Raw genomic sequence first — 24,451 nt, 5'->3', positions numbered from 1 at the left:
CATATAGTTCCTTTCAATTATAGAATTCTATGATTTATGAAATTCTGGTGGATACTAAAGAGAGGGCAATCACCAAGCAGAGGTGGAATAAGAATGAGAGATGTTTTTAAGGTGCCATGTTAAAAAAAAATTCCTTCAACCCACGAAATTTTCATAATCAGTCATTCTTTGAAGATCCTCAGGAAAAAAAAAAGTTGATCTTAACTGGGTTAAGTTGTTATATTTCCTGGGAGGAGAAACATATTAGTAGAGATGTTTATTGAGTTAATTTCATGACTACTTCTGTGGATCAGATCCAGGATTCCAAGGACAGAGTTAAAGCCATGCTCCCCTTATGCATACTGTAATGTTTATTGATCACATACAAATCACCCTTCGAGCTTTATTCGAGCTTTATTTCACATGTTTTGCCTGAGGCCCAGCTAGATTCTGGATTATGCCCTAGTGACCTGCCTTACTGCTGATAGATATGTAAGTTTCTTTTTTTTTTTCTTTTCGAGAGCTCATCAAAAATGAATAAATGAAACATTTTACATGACAACAGTCTTGACACCATAGCCAATCATGAATAACAAGTACCGTTCTGCTTTATTTTTTATCAGTTGCTTGATCCCTTTATAAAACAGAGTTCTTTTGGATCAGTAAAGCTTTCATTGATTTCCATTTTTACTATCTGAATGGAAGACTCCATTTGGTACTTAACATTTTCTAGAAAGCTAGCTACTCAAGTAAAGTTTGTTTCTTATAGTTTTCTGCCAGTTTGGTATGATTTTTGTAGTCAGTAATTTGTCTAAATATTTTTTAAATGAAATGAAGTGATTACAACATTCCTCTTAAGAAAAAAGTGCGATGTACTTACATTGTACATGAAATTATTGAGGACCAGCAGCTAGAGAAACCATTATAAACTGGTATCTGTTTTGATCAAAACACTGGATTCCATCATTTTAACACTTCCTTTTAGTGATATTTAATATTTATTAAGATATGTGAAACTTGAGAATATGTTGAAAAGCTCAATGAAGATCTTTCAAGCAAGCTTGCAAGATAAACCACTAAGGAATCAATAGAGGAAAGACTTTGCCAGTCTTCCTGGAATAATCTAATTGATTTTTTTACTCTTTATTGTTTCCCCTCTCATATTATGATGAAATACCAGGGTGTTTAGAACAATATAATCAAATAATAGAATACTTTAAAATACTAGAAGTTAAGTTTCACATGTGTGAAACTTAAAAAAGAGCTCTAATTTCTGTTGGAATTTTGTATTCTCTAACAGACAGACCACACTGAATTCTGTTATCTTTTATGCCTATAGTAGTTAACCAATGCTTATAGATTCATGAGATTCTAGATAACAGCTTTTCTTCCTGTAGCGTTCCCATATTTTTGTTTTATAAACATTAATTACTGCAAGTTCAGAATAATTGTTTTCCTTCACAAGTTTTATACCAACCTGCAATCTCTTCATTGGACGACATTACTCAATTCTACTTTCATCAGTATTGGGTCTATTTTAATACCTATTAGTTGATCAGGAGTAAAACCAGAATTTCTTCACTGAACCTTTCCTTTTTGCCTTTCTTAGTGCCCAGCAAAGAAGCAGTCAGGTTCACAAGAAGAGTGCAGTTGGAAATCAGGTAGGAATTTTGTAAGAGAATCACTAACTGCATGCTTGAATGAACTGGAGCCAAATTGCTTTATTTACAATTTTTTGGATGCAAATAATTTTATGCAAATTCTGCTTGACATGCAGCTTGTGTTTCATCTTTTAAGTTTGCAGAATGAAATATAGTCATTTCATTAGTTGTTTTGTGCTGCTAACAGTTTGATTTCTTTTTAATAACTTCTGCTATTTGCATAGCTTTTTGAATTTCCACTTCCTATCCTCTATGTACTATTTTACCTACTTATGTTACCCCTAAATTTAATTTGATGATCACTGAATCTGAGTCAGTTCAAGGATAAAGTGCTGGTGAGTACTTGCATGGGCTTTCTGGTGCCGCTTACTAGTTCACACATTTGCACAGCTTGGTAACAGTGAAGGGACAGCTCATAGAGGAAGGCTGTTGCAACTTGATTTGCTCTTTGTCAGAATTTCTTTTGGCTTTATGAAGATGTTAATTACGAACATTGATTTGGTCTTTAAAATATTCATCCTTTAGGTTCATCAGCTGTCTCTGACTAATCATAGTGCTTTGCAGAGATTGCATTAACTGAAAGTTTGCTGTTTCTGTTATGTTTTGTGTGATAATGAATATTTGCATTGTTATTTCTTTTCAAGTCAAAACAATGAGGATTCTGTAACTAGTGTAAATTTTCATGATGCAGAGATAAATGGGAACCTCTGTGATTGAATTTTATGATTTTCATTGTTTTGAAGGGAGAAGGAATAAATGACTCAGATTTTTCTCTAGAAACTTTTTTTCTTAACTAAAACACAATTCTTTGCTATTTCAGGGAACCAATCTTCCGCCTTCAAGGCAAATTGTACGAGCTAAGTTCTGTAAGCTTTACTGTTGCTTTTTCATTCCGCTTCCCCAAGTGCAAAGTTTGTCTTTAACTAATTAACTCAACTAGCGCTTGCTACTAGTTTTTTTTAAACCGAGGCTATCTTCTCTATAACATCCTCTCACTGAAATGAGAACCTCAGGAAGGTTCGTCCCTTCACTGCTAATAACTCGCTGTGATTTACAAGTATGAACTAGTGTAATGTAATATGCTTTGGTATCAAGCCATTAACACTACGGATGCTTTGATATTCCTGTAATTGTATGGGTCTTATAATCATTAAAATCATTAATTGACTAAAACCTCTATCCTTTTATGCTTTATTATTATAAGGTAAAAGTTTCCCACTCCTGATTTATGATATTTCCAATAAATACAAACTATGTTTCTTGGAAAGGTGGATGAATTTTTTGGCATCTGATTTTTTTTGTGTGTGTATGGGTACCAAAACCCCATTTCACTAAAGTTCATGAAAATAAATAGGTAACAGCAACCTTAAATTGGGTGACATTTCTCATGAATCAAGATCTAATCTTTTTAAAGACAGCAATAGGGAAAGGGACTAGGCCTGTGACTTCTTTGGCATAGGAAAAGGCCAGAGAACCTTAGAACCAACATTCTGTGGGTACAGAAAGACTGCTGTGTGACCTTTGATTTCGCATGGGCAGAAGGGATTCTGCTGAGGTTTTTTCTTAGACCATTCACACTTAATTTTTAGCAGGGATAAAGTGAAACCTGAAGTTTGGATGAGAAAGTCTCACTTTCCACTAAAGTATGTGTATATCCTGTTTGAGAACAAAATGAACTTGTTCCTCATTTAATGAAGCTTTTGAAGGAAAGAGATTAGGTATGCCAACATTGTTAGCATCATTAAAAATGAATTTTTTAAAAATAAAAATATGCAGCGAATTATTCTGAGGAGACTAATGTGAAAATTGAGATTTTTTTTTCTCTAGCAAAAAACTCTTTCGTATTCATCCAACAAACAATAAACATTAAGTACTTACTATACAACAGGAATTGTGCCAGGGCTGAGAACACATACAAAGACCAAAAAAAAGTCACCCCTGCCTTCAGTGGGCTTACATTCTAAGGCATAATTGTAAATCCCTCTTTTCTAACTTGAAAAATTCTCTCTAACCCTAAAAGTGTGTGTGTATATGTATATATGTATGTGTATATATATATATATACATACATATATATACATATATATTATAATATATGGCATATTATATGCACATATTTCATCAGTATTGAGAGGGAATGAAATGCAATATTTAGTTGCATAATAATGAGGAGTAAAATCATAATCATCTGTGATTTTTTACTAAATACTGTAATGCCACCTTTTAAAGAAGCTATAGCATTCTGAAGGATAAAACCAGAGCAATAGTGTCAAATGCAGCATATACTATTTGTTCCAGCATTACTAGCATGTTATTATATACAATGTTATTTTGCAAATATTTCTTTGGGTTACTTTTTTTTCTTGGCTTGACTGCAGTGGGCTTTAAATTATGAAATGGAACAACTTTATTTATGAATCTGGATGTTTGTATTTGTGTGACCTGGAAATGACTTATTACTGTGATGAGGTATTACTAGATTTCTGTTTTCTTCTATTAACTTATCTTCTCACACTTCATCTTTGGCTTTTAATGCTGTCGTCTGAGGTTTTGGCCTGACTTGGAAAGGTTTCTTTTTAAGCCGCAGGTTAGTCTGTCTTCTAATATATTTGAAATAACAAAAGCAACCTTTTATTCAGCATCTTAGCTAGCGATTTTGGCAACTGGAACAAGCTTCACAAAACACTCTCGGGTAAGCGGCGTGGAAGTATTTCCAAATTAATTTATGAAGACAAATTAAGTTGTCAGGGGATATTCTTTGACATAAAGCTTCATGGGGAAAGACATTCATGACATCGTGAAACAAACTGCTAGGGAGGTTGCATGTAGATAGGAGCAGGGTTAGTCAGGGCTAAGGAGGATTTCACTTCTGAAATGGACCTAGTGGTAGGTGACAGATTGGATTGGAGCCATGTAGGAACTTCCTATTTTAACTAATTATGCTTGATAACTAGATAATAAGTTTAATTGTTGCTCCAGATGTTGAAAAAGTGTATGTAATATATAGCACTGTCAATATGGAGTAAAGCCCAACCATGTTTCTAGTTCAGCCTATGTTTTACACAAAAATTTCAGCTAGCAAGAAGGGAATCATGAAGACTGACCATTTCTCAACTCTACATTGTTTTGTGGATTTGTATTATTGTTACTTGATAATTTTTTGGTATGTTGAATATTTTTCCTAGTGCCTTATTGAATTTGACTTGTGGTAAGCATCCCACTATTGATTCTCTTATTAGAACTATTTATCCAATTAACTATGTAAGAATTATTTACATAATTCCATTTGTAGTATAAAAGTGCCTTTTCTGATGAACACTGAAGTTATTTAAATGATCTAATGAATGAATATTAACCATCTCATTGCTAGCCAGTCAATCAGTTATTCAGCTAACATTAAGTTATTATGTGCTAGAGATAAAAAGAAAGGCCAAAACAGTTGCCTCTTTAGAAGCTGGAGAAAGGAACCATGCAAACAACTATTTACAAACAAATGTCAAAATTGGGAGGGGAGGAGAAAGAAGCTTAAGTTCTCCCCATCCTTCTGCACCTTCCTGCCAAGCAATTCCCCCCTCAGTGGCTTGGCTGGAGCTGTTATCTCCTCTATGTTAACAGATGTTTGAATGTCTGGGTTTTGAGCTCACTTTCCATTGCAGCATACATTGGCTTAGTGCTATTGATTCAATAGAGATAGTCACACCTGATAAAGGTATTAGGGCTAGAGAATTTTGTCAGTTCTTTTAATTGGGTGAAGAGGGATTGAGTGTATCAATTGACTTCCTCTCTTTCCCTCCCCCTTCACATACTTATCATTAGTATTACAGTATATGATAACCAAATAACATAAAATGATGTTTCTTGTTGCCTTTTGCTATATGGTAAAACCCACTCTACCAATTTTTCTTTGCTCCTCAAAAAGTACTTGTGAGTCATTTTTGGTTCTTGCTGCAACTTCCTTCTTTTGGTTTCACTTATGGCAGGAATGTCAAGACTGATTTAATTTACTTTCCCCAGCAATATGTCTATTCACTGGTAATTGGGAAAGGCTCTTACATTTAAAGTACCAACAATGAAATTAAGATTTCTTGACAGTTTAAAACTTGCATGATTCAGCTCCCTTTGCCAGAACTTTTTCACTGTCACTATATAATCCAAAAGACACCATATAGGAATGAGGGTCATTTAATTTTTTTCTTGTTTTATTGGTTGCCACTATCATAGTTTCTCTATAGTATTTTTCTTTAATTCTTTAAAATATTAGAATTCAGCTTGGTTTTAGTTCTTTGCTTCTAGGGAAAAGGCAAGATAGACTAGAAATTGCATTTGACTGAGAGTCAGAAAATGTGGGCTTGCGTGCCATCTTTGCTATTTGTGTAACCATGAAGAAAATCACTTAATTTCTTTGGGACTCAATTTTCCCATCTGTAAAATGAGATGTAATCTTTAAGGCCCCTTCTAACTTATGAGGTATTGGAGTTTTATATTTCCCTTCACCATCAATGAGTATCTAGATTAAATACAGTATTACATATGTAGTCTGAGTACAATTAGACTAAACCTTCCTCATTCTGATATTTAAGCTAGCATTAGTTTTTTAAAAAATTTTTTTTAGCTGTGATGTTCTGTTGCTGACACATTGAGCTTTCAGTCCACTAACACTTGTAGGATCATCACATCTGCCCTCTCCTCTACTCATGCTCTTGATTTTTTTTTAACCCTCTTTAAGGACTTTACATTTAACCTTATTAAGTCTCAGCTTATGTTGTCCTAGCCTATCAAAATTTCTTTGTCATTCAGTTCATCAGTAAATTCCTCACAGCTTTCTGTCTTTCACAAATCTGATGCTTTGTCAAAGTCATTGTCAAGACTGTAAATTGGGGGGCAGCTAGGTGGTGCACTGGATAGAGAACCAGTCCTGAAGTCAGGAGGACCTGAATTCAAATCTGGCCTCAGACTAAACACTTGACACATACTAGCTGTGTGACCCTGGGCAAGTCACTTAACCCCAATTACCTGGCCCCCTGCACCCCCTCCTCCAAAAAAAGAATGTAAATTGGAATAAAGCAAAGGAGAGAGCTTTGCACATTTCTTTAGAGAGTTCCCTCCAGGTTGATATCTGTTCATTAGTCATTACTCTCTGGGTCTGGTTATTCAACCAGTTCTGAATTCTCCTAACTATCATTCAGCCCAAATAATCTAGAGGCAACTAGGTAGCTCAGTGAATAGAGCACAGACTTGAGTTCAAATGTGGCCTCAAACACTTACTTAGCTATATGACCCTGGAAAAATCATTTAACCTATTTGCCTCAGTTTCCTTATCTGTAAAATAAGGATAATAATAATAATAATACCTACATCTCAGGGTTGTTGCGAACATCAAATGAAATAATAATTGTAAAAGTGTTTAACATAATGCCTGGCACATAGTAAGCACTATATAAATGCTATTATTATTAATCCAATAACCATTTATTAAACATTTACTATATAAAAGGCACTCTATCAAATCCTAGGGAACACAAAGACAGAACAAGAACATTCCCTGACCAAAGGGTTTATGTTCTACTATGGGGGGTATATTAGCAGGTAAAGGAATTAGTTTCTGTAACCCCACCTCTGGACTCACCCCCCCCCCCAATCACACACACGATTGTCCCAATCCATGGGACAATCGGGGTCAAGCTTAGAGAACAGATGGGGCCAGACAGGGTCACTCGTGGTCTCAGGTTACTCGACCTCCTTTTCTCCCTTCGGGCAGTTTTTCATGAAGTTTCAGTTGGGTGTGATTGTGCTGGACTCCCTTGTGGAATACTAAAGTAGTTTATACTTTTAATTGATTAATTCAATACAGGTGTCTTGGACTTGTTTCCACATACTTTATACCTTTAACTAATTCGTTTGAGAAGTCTAAGCCTTATTTGCATTGGTTGAAATGGAGGGTGTAGAACTCCCTCCCTTCCCCATACACAATAATTTGGGGACAGAAACAACATTAAAACCAGGTGAATCAGAACCGTGAATGAAATTAGGGATTCCAAGAAGGGACAGTGAAAAGAAGTAGACAATTCCAGGTTTGGTCCCATCAGTGACTCTTAACTGTCACTTGTTTTACCCGAAGAGATTATAAACTCCCAGAGGGTAGACCTTGAGCCCTCTGTTTTCCTGGGTCAGGCCACCTGGATTAGGCCACCTGGATTGCCCCCTACTATATTCTAAAATACCCCTCTCCAATTGGGATATAGTATTAGAGCTCCCACTAGTGATGCTCTGAACACGTTAATTTTGAATAGTTTGTCTTCCTCAGTGAAAACCACAAAAAACAGAGGTCCTGTCAGGGAGGAGAATTTAAAACAACAGATGTTGTTGGCCAGAGGAAGGCTGGAAGGGTTGGACCAGGCCTGGGTCTTTGGTTGTAGTCCCACTGTTTCTGCAATGATGGCCTTACTGAAGAAGACCAAAGACATCTCTGGAGGTTGGTGGACCGGAACTGTTTCCTTGGACTTGTTTGTGTGCTTGAAGGTAATTTGACCTCACAGAGCCATTTTGGAGATAACTAAAAGACAGGATCTTGGGCTGAGAGAAAGCTCATCATGTATGGTAAATGACCTGTGTTTGGTGTTGTGGGGTTCAGGCCCAATGGACCTTGGCAGTGAAGGTAAAGAAATTAGAATAAAGAAGGGAGGACCTGAGGTGGAGGCAGTAGGCATGTTTGGGTTTATTAATTTCTAGAGAAATGCACATATTGTCAGACTTGGTGCTAACTCAGGGCTGAAACAGTACTTTCGACTGAAGTAATAGGAGAGGAGTGGAAAGAAAAGAAAGGGGGGAGAGAGGGAGAGAGAGAGAGAGAGAGAGAGAGAGAGAGAGAGAGAGAGAGAGAGAGAGAGAGAGAGAGAGAGAGAGAGAGAGAGAGAGAGAGAGAGAGAGAAGGAGATGTTTAGTCACCTCAATGCTGCCTATGGCTAATTTGGGATCTAGGACTGACATAGTTCCCTATGCTCAGATAGTTCAGGTGAAGGGGATCTGTTGCTATAATAGGCACAGGGGGAATCATCCTACCTGGTAGTAAAAACATTGGCTCTCTGCTACCCACAGGAAAGCTTAACCTTCTACTATATGGCCTTGTTCTGGAAGCTATCTGTTTCCAGGATTTGGCAAGCTATCAGCTAGCTTGGGATCAACCTTGGATCACTCCTAACACCTGCTGCTTTGCTTCTCTACACACGTGCTGATGAACAAAGCTGTAGAATATCATAATAATGTTTCAATTGGGTCACTACAAATTTATCTTACATAAACCCAACTGGACCCTCATTGCTGCAAGGCTATCCTTTTACACCTTTCTAACTCTCTCCTCCACTCACCACCACAGCTTTTCCAAACATTTTTTATCCCTCTTCAAATTTCCCATAACTCTTCCTTCCTGAAGTCTTTCAGCTGAGAATCTTGCCTAATATTTTATTGAAAAAAATAAAGCCATTTGCCCAAAGCTCCCATTTCCTCATCTCACATCACCCAGATGCCTTCTGCCAGTCAGTTAATATGCATTTGTAAAGCATCTATTATGTGTCAGATGCAATGCTAAGTGATAGGTATACAAATATAAGATGAAAAGACAGTCCCTGCCTTCAGAGAGTTTACAGTCTAATGGGGGAAGGCAACAACCCACAAAAAGAAATTGAGAAAGAACTCCCAAAGCCCTCATTTAAAGAGGACTTCCAGGCCAGCCATCTCTTCATTTACACCTGGCTGTACTTTCATCATGTGCCCTCATCATTCAATCTCAACTGCTTTTTTTGAAGTTGCTAATGACCTCATAATTTTGAATTCTTAATTCTCATTCTTCTTCATCTCTCTGCAGTCTCTGACACTGCTGAGCGCTCTTTTTCCTTCATATTCTCTTTTCTTGATTTTCATGAGACTCTTCTTTCCTGGTTCTTCTCCTGTGTATGCCCAAATGAACTTGACTTTCTTCAGACTCTCCCCTCTTCCTAACTTCTGTGTTACTGTTTTCACTACCACCATCCTCCCAGTCATCCAAACCTATCTGTCATCCTTGACTCCTCACTCTCTGTCACCTCCCATATCCAGTATGTTGCCAAGGTCAGTTGAACTTTACCTTTTTCGTACCTGTCATGTATACACCCTTCTTCCTCTGACACTGCCACCATCTTGGTGCAAGGCCTTATCACCTCACATCTAGAATACTGCAATAACCTGCTGGTTAGTCTGCATGCCATAAGTGTCTCCTATCCCCATTTCATCCTTTGGTCAGCTATCAAAGTGATTCATCACTTCCAATATCCAATACAAAATTCCCTATTTGGCTTCTGTTCCTCCCTACCTTTCCAGTCTTTTTACACCTTACCCTATCACCCCTATCTCCCCATGCTCTGTGTTTTAGTGATGGTGGTCTATTTGTTGTTTCTCAAATAAGATATTCCATCTCACAACTTTAGGCCTTTTTGCTGTCTTTTTTCCAGGCCTGGAATGCTCTCCCTCCTCATTTCTACCTTCTAGTCCCAGCTACAATCCTCTACAGGGAGCCTTTCCTACTTCCCCTTAATTCTAGTGCCTTCCCTGTCTGTAGCTTGTTTGTACGTAGTCATTTGTATGTTGTCTTCCCCTTTAGACTGCAAGTTTCTTGAGGGCAGGGATAGTCTTTACCTTTCTTTGTATCCCTGGTAATTACCTTAGTGCTTGGGCCTTAGTAAATGCTTAATAGATGTTTGTTGACAAACCAAGAGGGAGATAAAGGTAAGGAGCAGAAAAAAAAGGAAGGGAATCTCTTCATTTTATCCATAAGGACACTGTTCTCATTTGGCAGTAGGATGAGGAAAGTGGAGGGAGGAAATGTTTAAGCATATTCTAAGTCCTGGAATGGGCAGTGTGAAGTTTTGTGTAAACCTGCACACGTGACTGTTCCAAAGTAACTCAGTGGTCTGGAGGACACGAACCAAGGTAGTTTGCAGTCTTGTATACTAATTGATCCTCATTTCATGCTTGCTGGGTATCTAGTTGTCTCCTGGAACTTGCCTTGCTTAGGGTCTACTAGTTCTGATATTTCTTTGACAGTCTTAGTTTTTGTAGTACCTTAATATATAGAGACAGTTCTTCAGCAACATATATCCCATGAACACATTGGAGGAATTTGGAAATGATTCTTTTCAAGTCTGAAGCCCACTTACTTTGATCTGCCTGGAAATGTGATAGTTCCATCATTCTGAAGCCAAAAGACATACCAAAAAAACTATGAGGAAAGTTTTCATGACATATAGTTGGGCTGAGCAAGAACTTTAACTTGGACTTGGATTATATCACTGATATTTTCCAGTTGATATTTACGAAGGAACGTACTATAAAAATGTCTATAGGAAAATCAAGAAGGCACATACAAGTTTTCTTCAACATTAGTGACATTCATGGAACCCAAGGATGGAAAATATGTTTCCACATGTTTTAGAATATTATAATACGTTGACTCAGACACTATTTTTAGTTCTAAGTTGGATTCCTCAACTCCATAAAAGTTTTTTCCATTTACATTTCTTTCACTAGACTGGTATGTATACATTTACAAAATAAAACATAGTGGCATCAGAGTATAATCAGGGCCATTACTAGACGCTTTTTCCACGTAGGGCGAAAGCAAGGGGATAGAGGTGTGACACGGTAACTATGGGTACACTTGTGCCTAAAGAAGGGAAGAGAGCCTTGGAAGGATATCATGATAATGGAATTATAAGGGTGACAGCCAAGGATTTGTAGATCCCAGGCCAATAGAGGACTACAGGAATAGTGTCAAGACACGGGGATGGTGGTTGCTAGAAAGAGGATGCGCACTCAGCCTCCTGGAGTAGAAGTGATCTCCTTACTATGTTGTGTTCTTGAGGCAAAGTCTCATTTGCCTAGTGCTAGTTGTAGCTCTGTGTGTACTATTCAAATTTCACTCCCAAGGTAATAATAAATCAGTAGCATGAATTGAATTTCCAATATGCTGATAATTATATAAGAGAAGTAGTGAAAACAGTGGAAAATGTGTTCCTTATATGGGAAAGTCTTCTAAAAATGGATATGAGATAACAATTATTAATCAAAGCTGAAATTTGTCACTTTATCCATTTACAATTTCATGTTTTCTAGTAACCTTGTGATATCATCCTTATCAGGAATTATGCTGGATTAGGTAGTCATGTGTTGCTTTAAAGCAAAGTCTTACTTTAGTCTTAAAAAAGAGGCAGCAAACCTCTTTTCACTTGCCAGCTGACTTTTTTTCTTTAGGTAGGCACAGATAAATGCTTACTAGTACAGAACAGTACAATTTATGTTGTGCGTATATGGGTAGATATATCTCAAAAGTAGTAACACATTCCTGGAAAGTAGATTTTTATGGAATATTTCTATTACTTCCTTTTTGAATTCCATTTTTGGATATATTCCCATGGGGAAAATGTTAGCTCCAAAATTATAAATAAATCACAATGAAAAGATATGGGAATTTTAAAAGCTTCAGCACTTAAAAGAGAATGAAATCAATTCTTGGAGTATGATGCCACAAGTGAGCAGCTATTCAACTACTCCGTTTTAATGGTTGGTATATTTACATGGAAATTTGGGGGCAACATTAAGCTAGACTCCTGCCCTGTATCAGTGTTTTTTGTTTTGTTTAGTATTTGGCAAAGGAAGGCTTACTGTCTTTTCGAGGCAAGAACACTCTGAGCCTCAGATAATTTGTTCTGGGATCTCTTTATTTGTTTTTGAATACAGAAGTAATAATATAGTCTGTTGATTTTGCTTGTTAATGGTAAGGTTTCTTTAAGTGAGGATATATATTTAAAGCAAGGTCGCTGACAACAAAGAAATACATGGTGGCCCCTCATTAGCTGGCTGATATGTCATTCCTCTAGTCTTGCAGTCCCACAGGGACACATGCAGCTGGGTCCCCGGAGGAGCAGCTAACACAAGGTGGGGTCTTGTCAGGTCTGGGAAGCCATTAGGGTTTCCCAGAGGGGTCTGTTATAACTTTACATTACTTGTCCCTGAGCCAAGCCTGACCACCTGGATGCAGCTGTGCTCATTCTTGGGGATAGTTGCATAGTTTTGGGGTGAGGACCATCCTGGCCAGCTTCCTAGAGCACTTAATTAGAACCAATTTAATGCAGAGAAAAGAGAAGGGATTAAATAAGGGGTCACCAAATGGTCACCTCTTGCAGTGAATAGTACCTGCTCTTTTCATAGAGTGAGTGAAATACAACAAAGCTACCCCGTATGGCAGCTCAAGCTAGTGACTACTTTCAAAGGTGATCAATGGTAGAAGCAGTGGGGTTGCTTACCAATTCAAATTCCATAGGAATTATTAAGAATTCTTAAAGACATAGGAATTAATTTTGTGGTATATTTTAATAACTAGAAATAGGGACTAGACCTGTGATTTCATTGGTATGGAGAATTTCCAGATGAGGAAATTCCCTGTACCAGTGGAGGACAATACCTTCTCTGTTTAATGTATTGTCTAAGAGATAGTAAAGTACAATAGTGCATAGAGCTGGAGAGGTGGAAGAACTTGCCCAGGGTCCCAAAAGCAGTACAAGATGGAACTTGAACAAGCTAATGCTTTCCTGGCTCAGCTTTCTAAATGGCTACATCAAGCTGCCTCTTTTTTTTTTTTTAATAAATATTGCTTTTCAGGAATTGAAAAGAGTGTGTAAGAAAATTAAATACCCATTAAGTGTGCATTAGCAGAGAAAGAATGCTCTTTACAATTTCAGTAATCCTAAGTATGTTTTTTAATGAGTACTGCTGCTGTTGTTTTGTTTTGTTTTGTTTTTCAAATATGAACTTCAATCGCTTGTGTTTTCATTAGTTTGGGTGCTAGATTGCCATTCCTCTATGACCTACTACTGAGAACTGCCATAACTGAGAATTTATCACCCTATGGTCAATCTGATGATGAGCTTCTCTGAGCCTAACTAGGCTAGTAAAACATTCAGGACGTCTGTCACCAGCCTCATTTCAATCAGTCAATCAACAAACATTTATTAATGGCCTAATATGTGTCAGGTACTTTGCTAGGTGCTGGGGACACAAAGACAAAGATAAAACTATTCCTGTTTTTGAGAAGCTTTCTTTCTGTGAGAGGAAGCAATATGTACAAATATGTGCAAGCTAATTTAAATGGAGGAGGAAGCTATTAGCAGCTGAAGAGACCATCAGGAGAGATATCATATAGGAGATGGCACTTGAGCTTTCCTTATGGAGCTACTTACAAAACAAAGGAGAAAACAAATTTCCACAATTTTTTTATTGATGAGGGAATTCAAAATACAATGCCAATAATTAAATACAATTTTTAAAATATAAGTCTATTAATGGGAATTGTGAAATTCTCTTGTGGGAGGGAATAACATTTTGCTTAATTGGAATTAAGTGTTTCCTATCATCAGAATTGATTGCAAATGTTTATCTTTAATGCTGATCTGTAGTGAGATTTTATGTATCTCATCTTTGAAAATATTTTTTTCACACAAATAAATACTGCCAGATACTAATATCAGTCCACAAACACAGGATGTTAATTGAATTGAAAGGTTAATAATAATCTTAAGCGAGTTTATTTTCTCTCTTGACATTCCTTCAGTAGCTGAAATCAAACCTGATTTAATTAACTCACCATCCATACATAGTTTTCCTGGATTGGCTAACAAATGAACCACTCAGAAACTTAGTTTGGTTGTAGCTTCATTTTTGTTTTTTATTTTTGTTAAGAGATTATGTTGCGATGAAATATTCTATCTTGAAGTTCAAAATTTTTCTGACTCTTGCTTTCTTGTGAGTTGGGAATATTGTGATGAGTTTGGTAATATTGAGGTATTGTATAACATAGATGTTGTGCCATTATATAATAAACACATGCTTCACCATCTAATTATATAACAGAATAATTCACACTTCGCTTTGCCTTAAAAGCATGGAATTCAATGTCAATTTTTCTTTTTTTAACTTGTTTTGACATGATAGGTATGTACTGGTATGCATGTCACTCAAAATGCTGTCAAGTCATAACTGCTTCACTGTGACTTGGGCAGCCAAGTTCAAATCTGACCTCAGACACTTACTAGCTGTGGGACCCTGGGAAAGTCACTGTTGGCCTCAGTTTCCCCATCTGTCAAATGAGCTGGAGAAGGACCTGGCAACATTCCAGTATCTTTGCCAAGAAAACCCCAAATGGGGTCACAAAGAGTCAGACACAACTGAAACGACTAAAAAACAACAAAGCAGCAGTGAGAAGAGATGAGAATACCATACGTGGTCTCTGACCACCGGAAAACAGCCACAGACAATAAGCAAATGAATGAGCATGGCTGTGTTCCAATGAAACTTTATTATGGACACAAATTTGAATTTCATATAATTTTCACATGTCACGAAATATTATTCTTCTTTTCATTTTTTCAACTATTTAAACTAGTAAAAATCATGGGCCATACAAAAACAGACAGCCATCTGGATTTGGCCCATGAGCTGCGCTTTGCCAAGCCCTGCTCTCACAGGGTCTCTGAGACTTTAAATTGTAGAGAAGGTGTTGGCCTGCCACAGTAAAAGTAGTATCCTCACGCTTTTTTCCTAAGTTAGGTGAAAGGTGACTTTTGACAGTGTTTATTAAGTGCCTATTATGTGCCAGGTCCTATGCTAAGCACTAAGATAGAAAAAAGGCAAAAGAATGTTCTACCCTCAAGGTGCTTATGGTCTAATGGGGGAGACATCATGCAAAAAACTATGTATTAACATTACCTGTGTTGTATTGTGTTTGGTGGTTGTTCTTGTTAAACACATTCCAATTGTATTTTGGAGGCCATGCACCCAGTTGTGACTCCTCTGGATCGAACTCTTCAACAATCAGTAGTATCTCTTTCAAGATAGATTCAGCTATAGGAAAGCACATGATGAGAATGTCCCATTGGCACATGCATTTTATGCTTGGTCAAAATTTGTCTTCTATAAAACTCTAAAAAGAATGAACTAATTTTGTGTCCATATGGAAGGAAAGAAACAAGCATTTATTAAGGGCCTACTATATGCCAGGCACTATGCTAAGCACTTTATAAACATCTTATTTAATGCTCACAACAAACCTGGGAGAAAAGCACTATTATTATCCTTCTTTTACAGTTGAGAAGACTGAGGCAAACAGAGATTGAGTGACTTGTTCAGGGTCACACAGCTAGCTAGTAAGTATCTGAGACCTAATTTGAACTCAGTTCTTCCTGACTCTAGGCCTATTACTCTATCCACTATACCGTTTAGCTGGCCAGGTGGAATATTAAGAGAGAAAATCTTAAAGAGAAAATTTATAATGGCTGATATTTTATTTCTCATATCTCTCTTAATTGAATTATCCTTTAATTATATCTTATTTTATTTTGTTTTTTGATAGTATTTTTTCCCCCAGTTACATGTCAAGAAAATTTTTAGCATTCATTTTTACAAGATTTTGAGTTACAAATTTTTCTCCTTCCCTTCTTCCCCTCCCCTCTTCTGAAAATGGCAGGCAATTTGATATAGTTTATATATGTACTATCATGTAAAAATATTTCCATATTAGTCAAAGTTGTAAAAGAAGAAACAGATAAAAACCATGAGTAAGAATAAAGTAAGTGAAAAAAGTATGCTTTGGTCTGCATTCGGAGTTCTTTATCCAGATGTGATAGCATTTTCCTTCATGAGTCCTTTGTACTTGTCTTGGATCATTGTGTTGCTGAGAAGAGCTGAGTCATTCATAGTTGATCATCACACAATGTTGCTGATACTCTCTACAATGTTTTCCTGGGTCTGCTCATATCACTTTGCATCAGTTTGTACAAGTCTTTCCAGGATTTTCTGAAATCTGCCTGGTCATCATTTCTTATTGTACAATACAATACAATACAATACAATACAATACAATGCAATACAATACAATACAATACAATACAATACAATACAATGCAATAGTATTCCATTACATTCAAATATCACAACTTGTTCAGCCATTCCCCAATTGATGGGCATCCTCTTGATTTCCAATATTTTGCCACCATTAATAGCACTGGTATAAATATTTTTGCACACTTAGGTCCTTTTCCCTTTTTATGATCTCTATGGGACACAGACCTAGCAGTGGTATTGATGGATCAAAGGAAATGCAGTTTGGTTACCCTTTGGGCATAGTTCCAAATTGCTCTCCAGATTGGTTGGATCAGTTCACAACTCCACCAATAGTGCATCAGTGTTCCAATTTTCCCACAGCCTCTCCAACATTGGTCATTTTCCTGTTTTGTTATTTTAGCCAATCTCATAGATATGAGGTGGTACCTCAGAGTTGTTTTAATTTACGTATCTCTAATCAAAAGTGATTTAGAGTACTTCTTCATATGCCTATAGATAGCTTTGATTTCTTCATCTCAAAACTGTCTGTTCATATCCTTTGACCATTTACCAATTGGGGAATGGCTTGCATTATTATACATTTGACACAATTCTCTATGTATTTTCGAAATGAGGCCTTTATCAGAGATACTTGCTGTAGAGATTGTTCCCCAGCTTTCTGCTTTTCTTCTAATCTTGGTTGCATTGGTTTTGTTTATACAAAAGCTTTCTAATTTAATATAATCAAAATTATCTACTTCACATTTTGTAATGCTCCTTATCTCTTGTTGGTTATGAATTCTTCTCCTCTTCCTAGATCTGACAGGTAGATTATTCTTTGCTCTTCTAATTTGCTTATGGTGTCACTCTTAATGTCTAAATCATGCACCCATTTTGACCTTCTCTTTCTATATGGTATGAGATATTGGTCTATACCTAGTTTATATCCTATTGCTTTCCAGTTTGCCCAGCAGCTTTTGTCAAAGAGTGAGTGCTTATCCCAAAGGCTGAGGTCTTTGGGTTTATCAAACACTAGGTTACTATGGTCATTGACTATTCTGTCTTGTGTACCTAATCTATTCCACTTTATTTCTTAGCCAGTACCAGATGAGATATGGCAATATGCTAAGTGTTGCCCATATAGTAAATATAAAATACTATTAGATATAATTAATTTAAATTTTATTACTCTCAGTAATAATGGTTGTTGTTTAATCATGTCTGACTCTTCATGACCCCATTTGGGGTTTTCTTGGCAAAGATACTGGAGTGGTTTGTCATTTCCTTCTCATTTTATAGATAAGGAAACTGAGGCACACAGAGTTAAGTGACTTGCCCAGTGTCACACAGCTAGGAAGTATCTGAGGCCAGATTTCAACTCAGGAAGATGAGCCAGGCACTTTATCTACTGTATCACCTAGCTGCCCTACCACTAATAATAGCACACATTTATATGTTCCTTTACATGTCTAAAAGGCATTCTGTACATTCTTTACTATGACCACTACAAAAAGTGATGCATTTTACAGGTGAGGAAATTGAAGCCCAGAGAAGATGAGCAATATAATCTGGTCATTCTCTGTCTGCTGTACCAGAGCTTGCGTTGGGCTTGCCTGAGCTCTTTCTGATCCTCTTCTCTGCTTGATCTTTCTTTAAAGTTTTCTTTTCCTTTTTAAATTTCAGTGAAGTGAAAATTGTTCATGTGTTATCTCAAGAAACAGATACAATCTGCTGTCCACAAATGTTGATAATCCTTAAAAATGAGAAAATGAATTTTTCTAGACCAGAATAAAATATATTTGTTAATTCATAAGCATTTTCTATTCTTTCTCTTTTATTAAATTGATGAAATATTCCCCATGGATGAAAAAAGTGAAGCATCACAGAATGTTAGTTGGAAGGGACCTTAGAGGTTATCTACTAGACTTTTCTCCATCATCCTCCTTGACCTCTCTATAGCCTTTGGCACTCTTCTTTTTGATACTCTCTTCTCTCTAAGTTTGCAGGGACCTCCCCCCCGTCTCTCTCTCTCTCTCTCTCCTCTCTCTCTCTCTCTCTCTCTCAATCTCTCTCTCTCTCTCTTCTCTCTCTCTCTCTCTCTCTCTCTTAATCTCTCTCTCTCTCTCTCTCTCTCTTAATCTCTCTCTCTCTCTCTCTCCCTCCCTCCTCCCTCCCTCTCTCTCTCTCTCTCTCTCTCTCTCTCTCTCTCTCTCTCTCTCCTCTCTCTCTCTCTCTCTCTCTCTCTCTCTCTCTCTCTCTCTCTCTCTCTCCTGATTCTCTTCCTACCTATCTGACTGTGCCTTCTCTAGCTTTTGTGGATCTTCATCCAGATCATGCCTTCTACTGTAGGTGTCCCACAGGATTTTGTCCTGGCCCTCTTCTCTTCTCCCTCTGTACTATCTCATCAGCTCTCATGAATTTAGTTGTCATCTCATCATCTTATCATGACATCCGCCTCTCTTTTCTCTCTCTTCTTGCTAGTCCCAACTGCTTTCAGATTTTCTCTCCTCTTCTTAATTTCAAACTGGATGTCTGGTAGACATAAACTCAACATGTCCAAAGCTGAACTCATTAACTTTCTCTCTAAACCCTCCCCTGCTCCTTACTACTCTATTATGGTAGAAAACACCAACAACCTCCCAGCCCCTAAGACTCACAACCTAGGTGTCATCTGGACTACTGAAATAGTCTGCTGGTGGGTCTGCCTGCCTCAAGTCTCTTCCCACTCCAGTCCTCTATTTAGCCACTAAAGTGTTTTTCCTAAAGTGCAGGTCTGATCATGTCACTCCCCCACTATTTAATAAACTCCTGTGGCTCCCTATCACTTTTTTTTTTGTGTGAGGCAGTCGGGGTTAAGTGACTTGCCCAGAGTCACGCAGCTAGTAGGTGTTAAGTGTCTGAGGCTGGATTTGAACTCAGCTTCTTCTGACTCCAAGGCCAGAGCTCTCTATTCACTGCGACACCTAGCTGCCCCTCACTATCACTTCTAGGAGCAAATTCAAAATATTTATTGGGCATTCAAAGCCCTTCATTATCTACTCCCCTCCTACTTTCCCAGTCTCCTTACACCTTACTTCCTAACATGTATTCTTCCATCCAGTGACACCGACCTTCTGGCTATTGCATGAAAAAGATACTCCATCTCTTGGCTCCAGGCATTTTCTCTGGCTGTCCTCCATGCCTGGAATCCTTTGCTTTCTGGCTTCCCTAGCTTCCTTTAAGTCCCAAGTAAAATCCAATGTTTGGCTGGAAGCCTTCCCCAATCCCTCTTGATTCCAGGGCCTTCCTTCCCTCTGTTAATTTCCTATTTATCCTGTATTGTAGCTTACTGGTACCTATTTGTTTGCTTGTTGTCTACCCTACTGGATTGTGAGCTCCTGGAGGGCATGAACTGTCTTTTATCTCTGTTTGTATCCTCAGTGCTTAGCATGGTGTCTGGCATATAGTAGGTACTTAATAAATGTTTATTGACTGAATGGTGCAACCTATACTTAAGAATCTCTTCAGTGACATACCCACCAAGTGATCAGCCAGACTTTCTTTGAAAACATTGAATAGTAGTTAGCATTTATATAGCACTTTAAAGTTTGAAAAATGCTTTACATGTTAGCTCATTTGATCCACATAACCTTGTGAGTAGGTGCTATTCTACAGATGAGGAAACTGAGGTTAAAAGAAAGAGACTTTCCTGGAGTCACACAACAAAGGAGGCATCTAAAGCTGTATTTGACTCCAAGCCCAGCATTCCATACAGTGTGCCACCTGACTCTTATGAGAAACCTGCTAACCTCCCACTTATGTACAGTTCTAATTGTTAGGAAGTTTTGTTTGATTTTTAAAATTGAATTTAAATTTTCTTTTTTTAAACTTTTACTCATTGCTTCTAGTTTGAGGAAAAGAGGAAAAGCAGAGCAGGATAGAGCATATTGTTAATATATAAATAGATGATTTAACCCAGGAGAATTGAAGTTGGTAATATAGATCAGAATGTCAAGAATTCATCATGCTTATAAATCATTAGTGTAATATTCAGTACTATCTAGATATTCAGAGAATTAGTAACCATCAGTGATTACTTATGGGCAGCTAGGTAGCACAGTGGATAGAGTGCTGGGCCTCCAGTCAGGAAGACCTAAGTTCAAACCTAGCCTCACACGCTTACTAGCTGGGTGATCCACCCTGGGCAAGTCACTTAACCCTGTTTGCCTCATTTTCGTCATCTGTATGTAAAATGAGCTGGAGAAGGAAATGGCAAACCACTCCAGTACTTTTGTGAAGAAAACTCCAAATGGGGAGTGAAGAGTTGGACACCACTGAAACATCTCAACAACAACAAATGATTGCTTCCCAACAGTATTCATTTCAGTCATCAGCAAACATCAAGTGCCTACTGTGTGTTGGGTACCATGCTAAATGCTGAGGATGTGAAAACAGGCAAAAGACAGTCCCTGCCCTCAAGGAATTCACAATCTGCTAGGAGAGACAACAAGCAAACAAATATGTATTTTCAGGCCTTCCTAATTTCTTGTAGTGGATAGAAGGCAGTCTGGGAGCCAGGAAGAACTGCATTCAAGTCATGTCTGTGATTACTATGTGACTGTGGACAAAGTCACTTAATTTCTCAGTTCCCTCAGGCACTCTCTAAGATGAAAACTTATAAATAAGTTGCTGATCTGGATCTGGGAAAGACATTTCCAAACTATGTACTCTCTATAATAATGGAATAGTCAGTCTAGGAGGAAAAAAAACCCTCATAATTAAATCTTTTGGGTAGATACTACTGGTTCATCAGTGATGCAAATAGAGTTTAAAACAACCACCACAGAAATTCCTGTTTGCATTGTTGGTGAAGGTATTTTCATTTTCTTATGTATAGATAATCCTGTCAAAAACCTATTCTACTCAATATGAGACTCTAAGTACCCCACACTGAGGGAAGAACTCAGTTCGTTTCCTTAAAATGTGTCTTCTCTGTATTTACTGCTATAATAGTAGATAGCATTCATAAATATTATCTCATTTTATCATCACAACAACCCTGAGAGGTGACCATTACAGATGAGAAAACTAAGATTCAGGGAAGATTAGTGACTTGCTCAGTCACACAGATAGTAAGTGCCTTAGGCTGTATTTGTATCCCAGTCTTCTTACTTTGAGTACAAGGCACTATCCATTGTACCACCTTGCTGCTGGAGCAGTTCATATTACCCTCCATTCAGGAATGAATAGTATTGACTCTGTGAAATCTTCATGCTATTGAGATCAGGAAGAGAATCTTGCAGCATTTGCTAAGAGAAAGGGAAGCAATATTACAATAAGTAATATTGACTAAGTCAAACAATTTTAGTCAAGAAGAATTAAAATAATTCGTGTACTACAGTGGAAAGAGTGCTGAGCTTGCAGGTATAGTACCTGAGTTAAATCACTTTCCGTGATCTTAGACAAGCCACACTCTCTGGGCCTCAGAACCATTGTTAACTATTGTTAATCATTGTTAATAGGAGCAAACCTAACCTCAAACATTTAGTAGCTGTGTGACCCTGGGCTAACCCTGTTTGCCTCAGTTTCCTCATCTGTAAAAGAAGGAAATGACAACCACTCCAATATGTTTGCCAAGAAAACCTTAGATGGGGTCATGAAGAATTAGACAAAATGGAAATGGCTGAACAACAAAATAGAAGGCAGTCTCTACTAAGAATGCCCTCAGTATCTTTGCTTGGCCTTTTGTTCAGCATTTTTGTTGAACACTTGGATATAGGTAGAGATGCTATGCTCATTAAATTTTCTGATGACTCAAATATAGGAGGAATAGCTAAGATGCTGGATGACAGCGTCAGAATTCAAAAAGATTTCAACAGAACTCATAATTTTGGGCCATCCATAAGAAGCTGAAATTTAATAGGGATAAATCCTAAAGGTAATCTCTAAAATGAAGGGGTTGGACTAGATGATGTCTAAGATCCCTTCCAATTCTACATCCATGGCCCCATGGTCCTAAGTCTGAAGAGGTTGTTTTCCACTTGTTGATTAAAACATAGAACTCAAAATAAGACTTGTGAGTTTCATTCCAACCCTCATACTGACTAACTCCTTTATCTGGAACCTCATTTTTTATTTGTCTGAAAGGAATATCAGTTAGGAACATCAGCATATAGTGCTCTTTTCATTTAATTCTATTTTTTAAAAATGATCATTTCAATCCAGAGAAATCCTTCTCTCTCCCCCCCCCATTTTACTAGATTAGGCAGTCATAGCTGCATAAGGTACCTGACTCAAGCTAGATAAGTACATTAATTCTAATCCAGATTTCCAACTTAATAACTGCATAAGTCTATTAAAAATTCCAGTTAGCTCAAGATAGTGGATCAACAAGCACTTATTAAGCACTTACTCTATGTCATACACTGTGCTTAGTTCTGGGAGTACAAAGAATGTAAAAGAAACACAGTCCTTTCTGTCAACAAGTGTACATTCTAATGGGGAAAGCAACATGTAAATATCTAGTTACACAAAAGGTATACTCAGGGCACATAAGAGTAATCTGAAAACATTAGCAGCTGGTGGGACCAGGACAGGCCCTTGAAAGAAGATGGGGTTAGAACTTCAAAGGAAGCCAGGGAAACAGACAGACTTTAGAAGGCAGGGCATTCCAGGCGTGGGTGACTGTCAGTGAAAAAGCCTAAAGATGGGAGATGGAAAGTCCTGTTTGAGAAGGCCAATGTACTTAGATCAGAGAGGAATTTAAATCTGATCCTGGAGGTAACAGGGATCCAATGAAGGTATTTGAGCAGGGGGCTGTCGTGGTCAGAGCTGCACATTAGAAAAATTACCTTGGCAGCTGAGTGGAGGGTTGACTGGAATGGGGAAAAACTTGAGGTGGTGAGACAGAAAGATAGTGCAGTAGTCCAGGTGACAAGTGCTGAAGTCATGAACAAGAGTTATGTCTGTGTGAGCAGAGAGGAAGGGACATAGATTAAATGTTGATTATGAACGTATTTTTAAAAAATTAAAAAAAATAAATCCAATATAGTTGGGTTCCCTTGTAGTCCCATGTATTTTATTTTATGCATTTTAAAACACTTTTCTGAGAAGGGTCTATAGGTTTCACCAGATTGCAAAGGGGTCCATGATATAAAAAATGTTAAGAACCCCTGATTTGGACTCTATCAGTAGGTAAATATTATTCTTAGAATAAACTAGACATTTGAGAAACTCTATTAACTTTTAGGATCATAGTTTACTTAATGTTATATAGCTTCAAAGAGTTAATGCATACTTCAGAGATAGTAGGGAAACTTTAGGGAATACATTTTTACTCATAGTAAGTATATGGCTCTTGGTTATATATATTCAGAGAATAAGTGAAACTTATTCTTGAGGATGACTTATTGAACAAATATACAATATGATGTTTTTCTTATCTAAATAAATAACAAAATCTTCATGAAACCTCTTCAATAAATGCCTTTTGTTTTAAAGAGTAGCTCCCTCACCATATTTGAATGGTAACTCTAGCAACCCTATGGAAAAAATGTTCCCTTTTCTCTATTGGGTTAGGAAATCAATGTCCTGCTTTAATAAGGAAATTTAATCACTTTGAAGCTGGACTCTTGCCTAACCAAGTAACTGGATGATGCTCCAGCCCTAATTCCTATGAGGATGTGCACCCACTCGAGATAAGCCCAATAGAGTGGTAGCTGAATGCTGTGTCGTTTATATTACATCAGCAGGCATAGCATGAACATTATGCACATGCATAAGAATGATTGTGAAGCATGTCAGAGAAATGCTAAATATCACCAAAATTTAGCTCAATACATGATCTCCATGGTTGGTTTTTGTTCAACAGGCAAAGGGAATGCTTTATCTTCTGACTTACGTCACCTTGGGTTTCTTTTCCAAATTAT

The 24,451-nt window shown here is 37.4% G+C and overlaps 1 protein-coding gene across 7 annotated transcripts in view; it reads left to right on the top strand.

Annotated features, from left to right (window-relative positions):
* DNM3 (dynamin 3) overlaps nucleotides 1–24,451 on the top strand; it is a 682,754-nt gene that overhangs the window by 250,880 nt on the left and 407,423 nt on the right. For 6 of the 7 annotated variants that reach the window (XM_078156497.1, XM_020970517.2, XM_020970513.2 and 3 more), the window contains 2 exons: nucleotides 1,589–1,640; nucleotides 2,461–2,490. In XM_078156497.1, coding sequence (XP_078012623.1) covers nucleotides 1,589–1,640; nucleotides 2,461–2,490 — 82 coding nt within the window. The remainder of the gene's footprint in view (nucleotides 1–1,588; nucleotides 1,641–2,460; nucleotides 2,491–24,451) is intronic. The other variant, XM_020970516.2, reaches the window with a different exon arrangement.

This window comes from Phascolarctos cinereus, unplaced genomic scaffold, assembly GCF_003287225.1.
Source record: "Phascolarctos cinereus isolate Bilbo 61053 unplaced genomic scaffold, phaCin_HiC Scaffold_5;HRSCAF=322, whole genome shotgun sequence".
Taxonomy (NCBI): domain Eukaryota; kingdom Metazoa; phylum Chordata; class Mammalia; order Diprotodontia; family Phascolarctidae; genus Phascolarctos; species Phascolarctos cinereus.
This window is presented reverse-complemented; position numbering and strand designations above follow the sequence as displayed.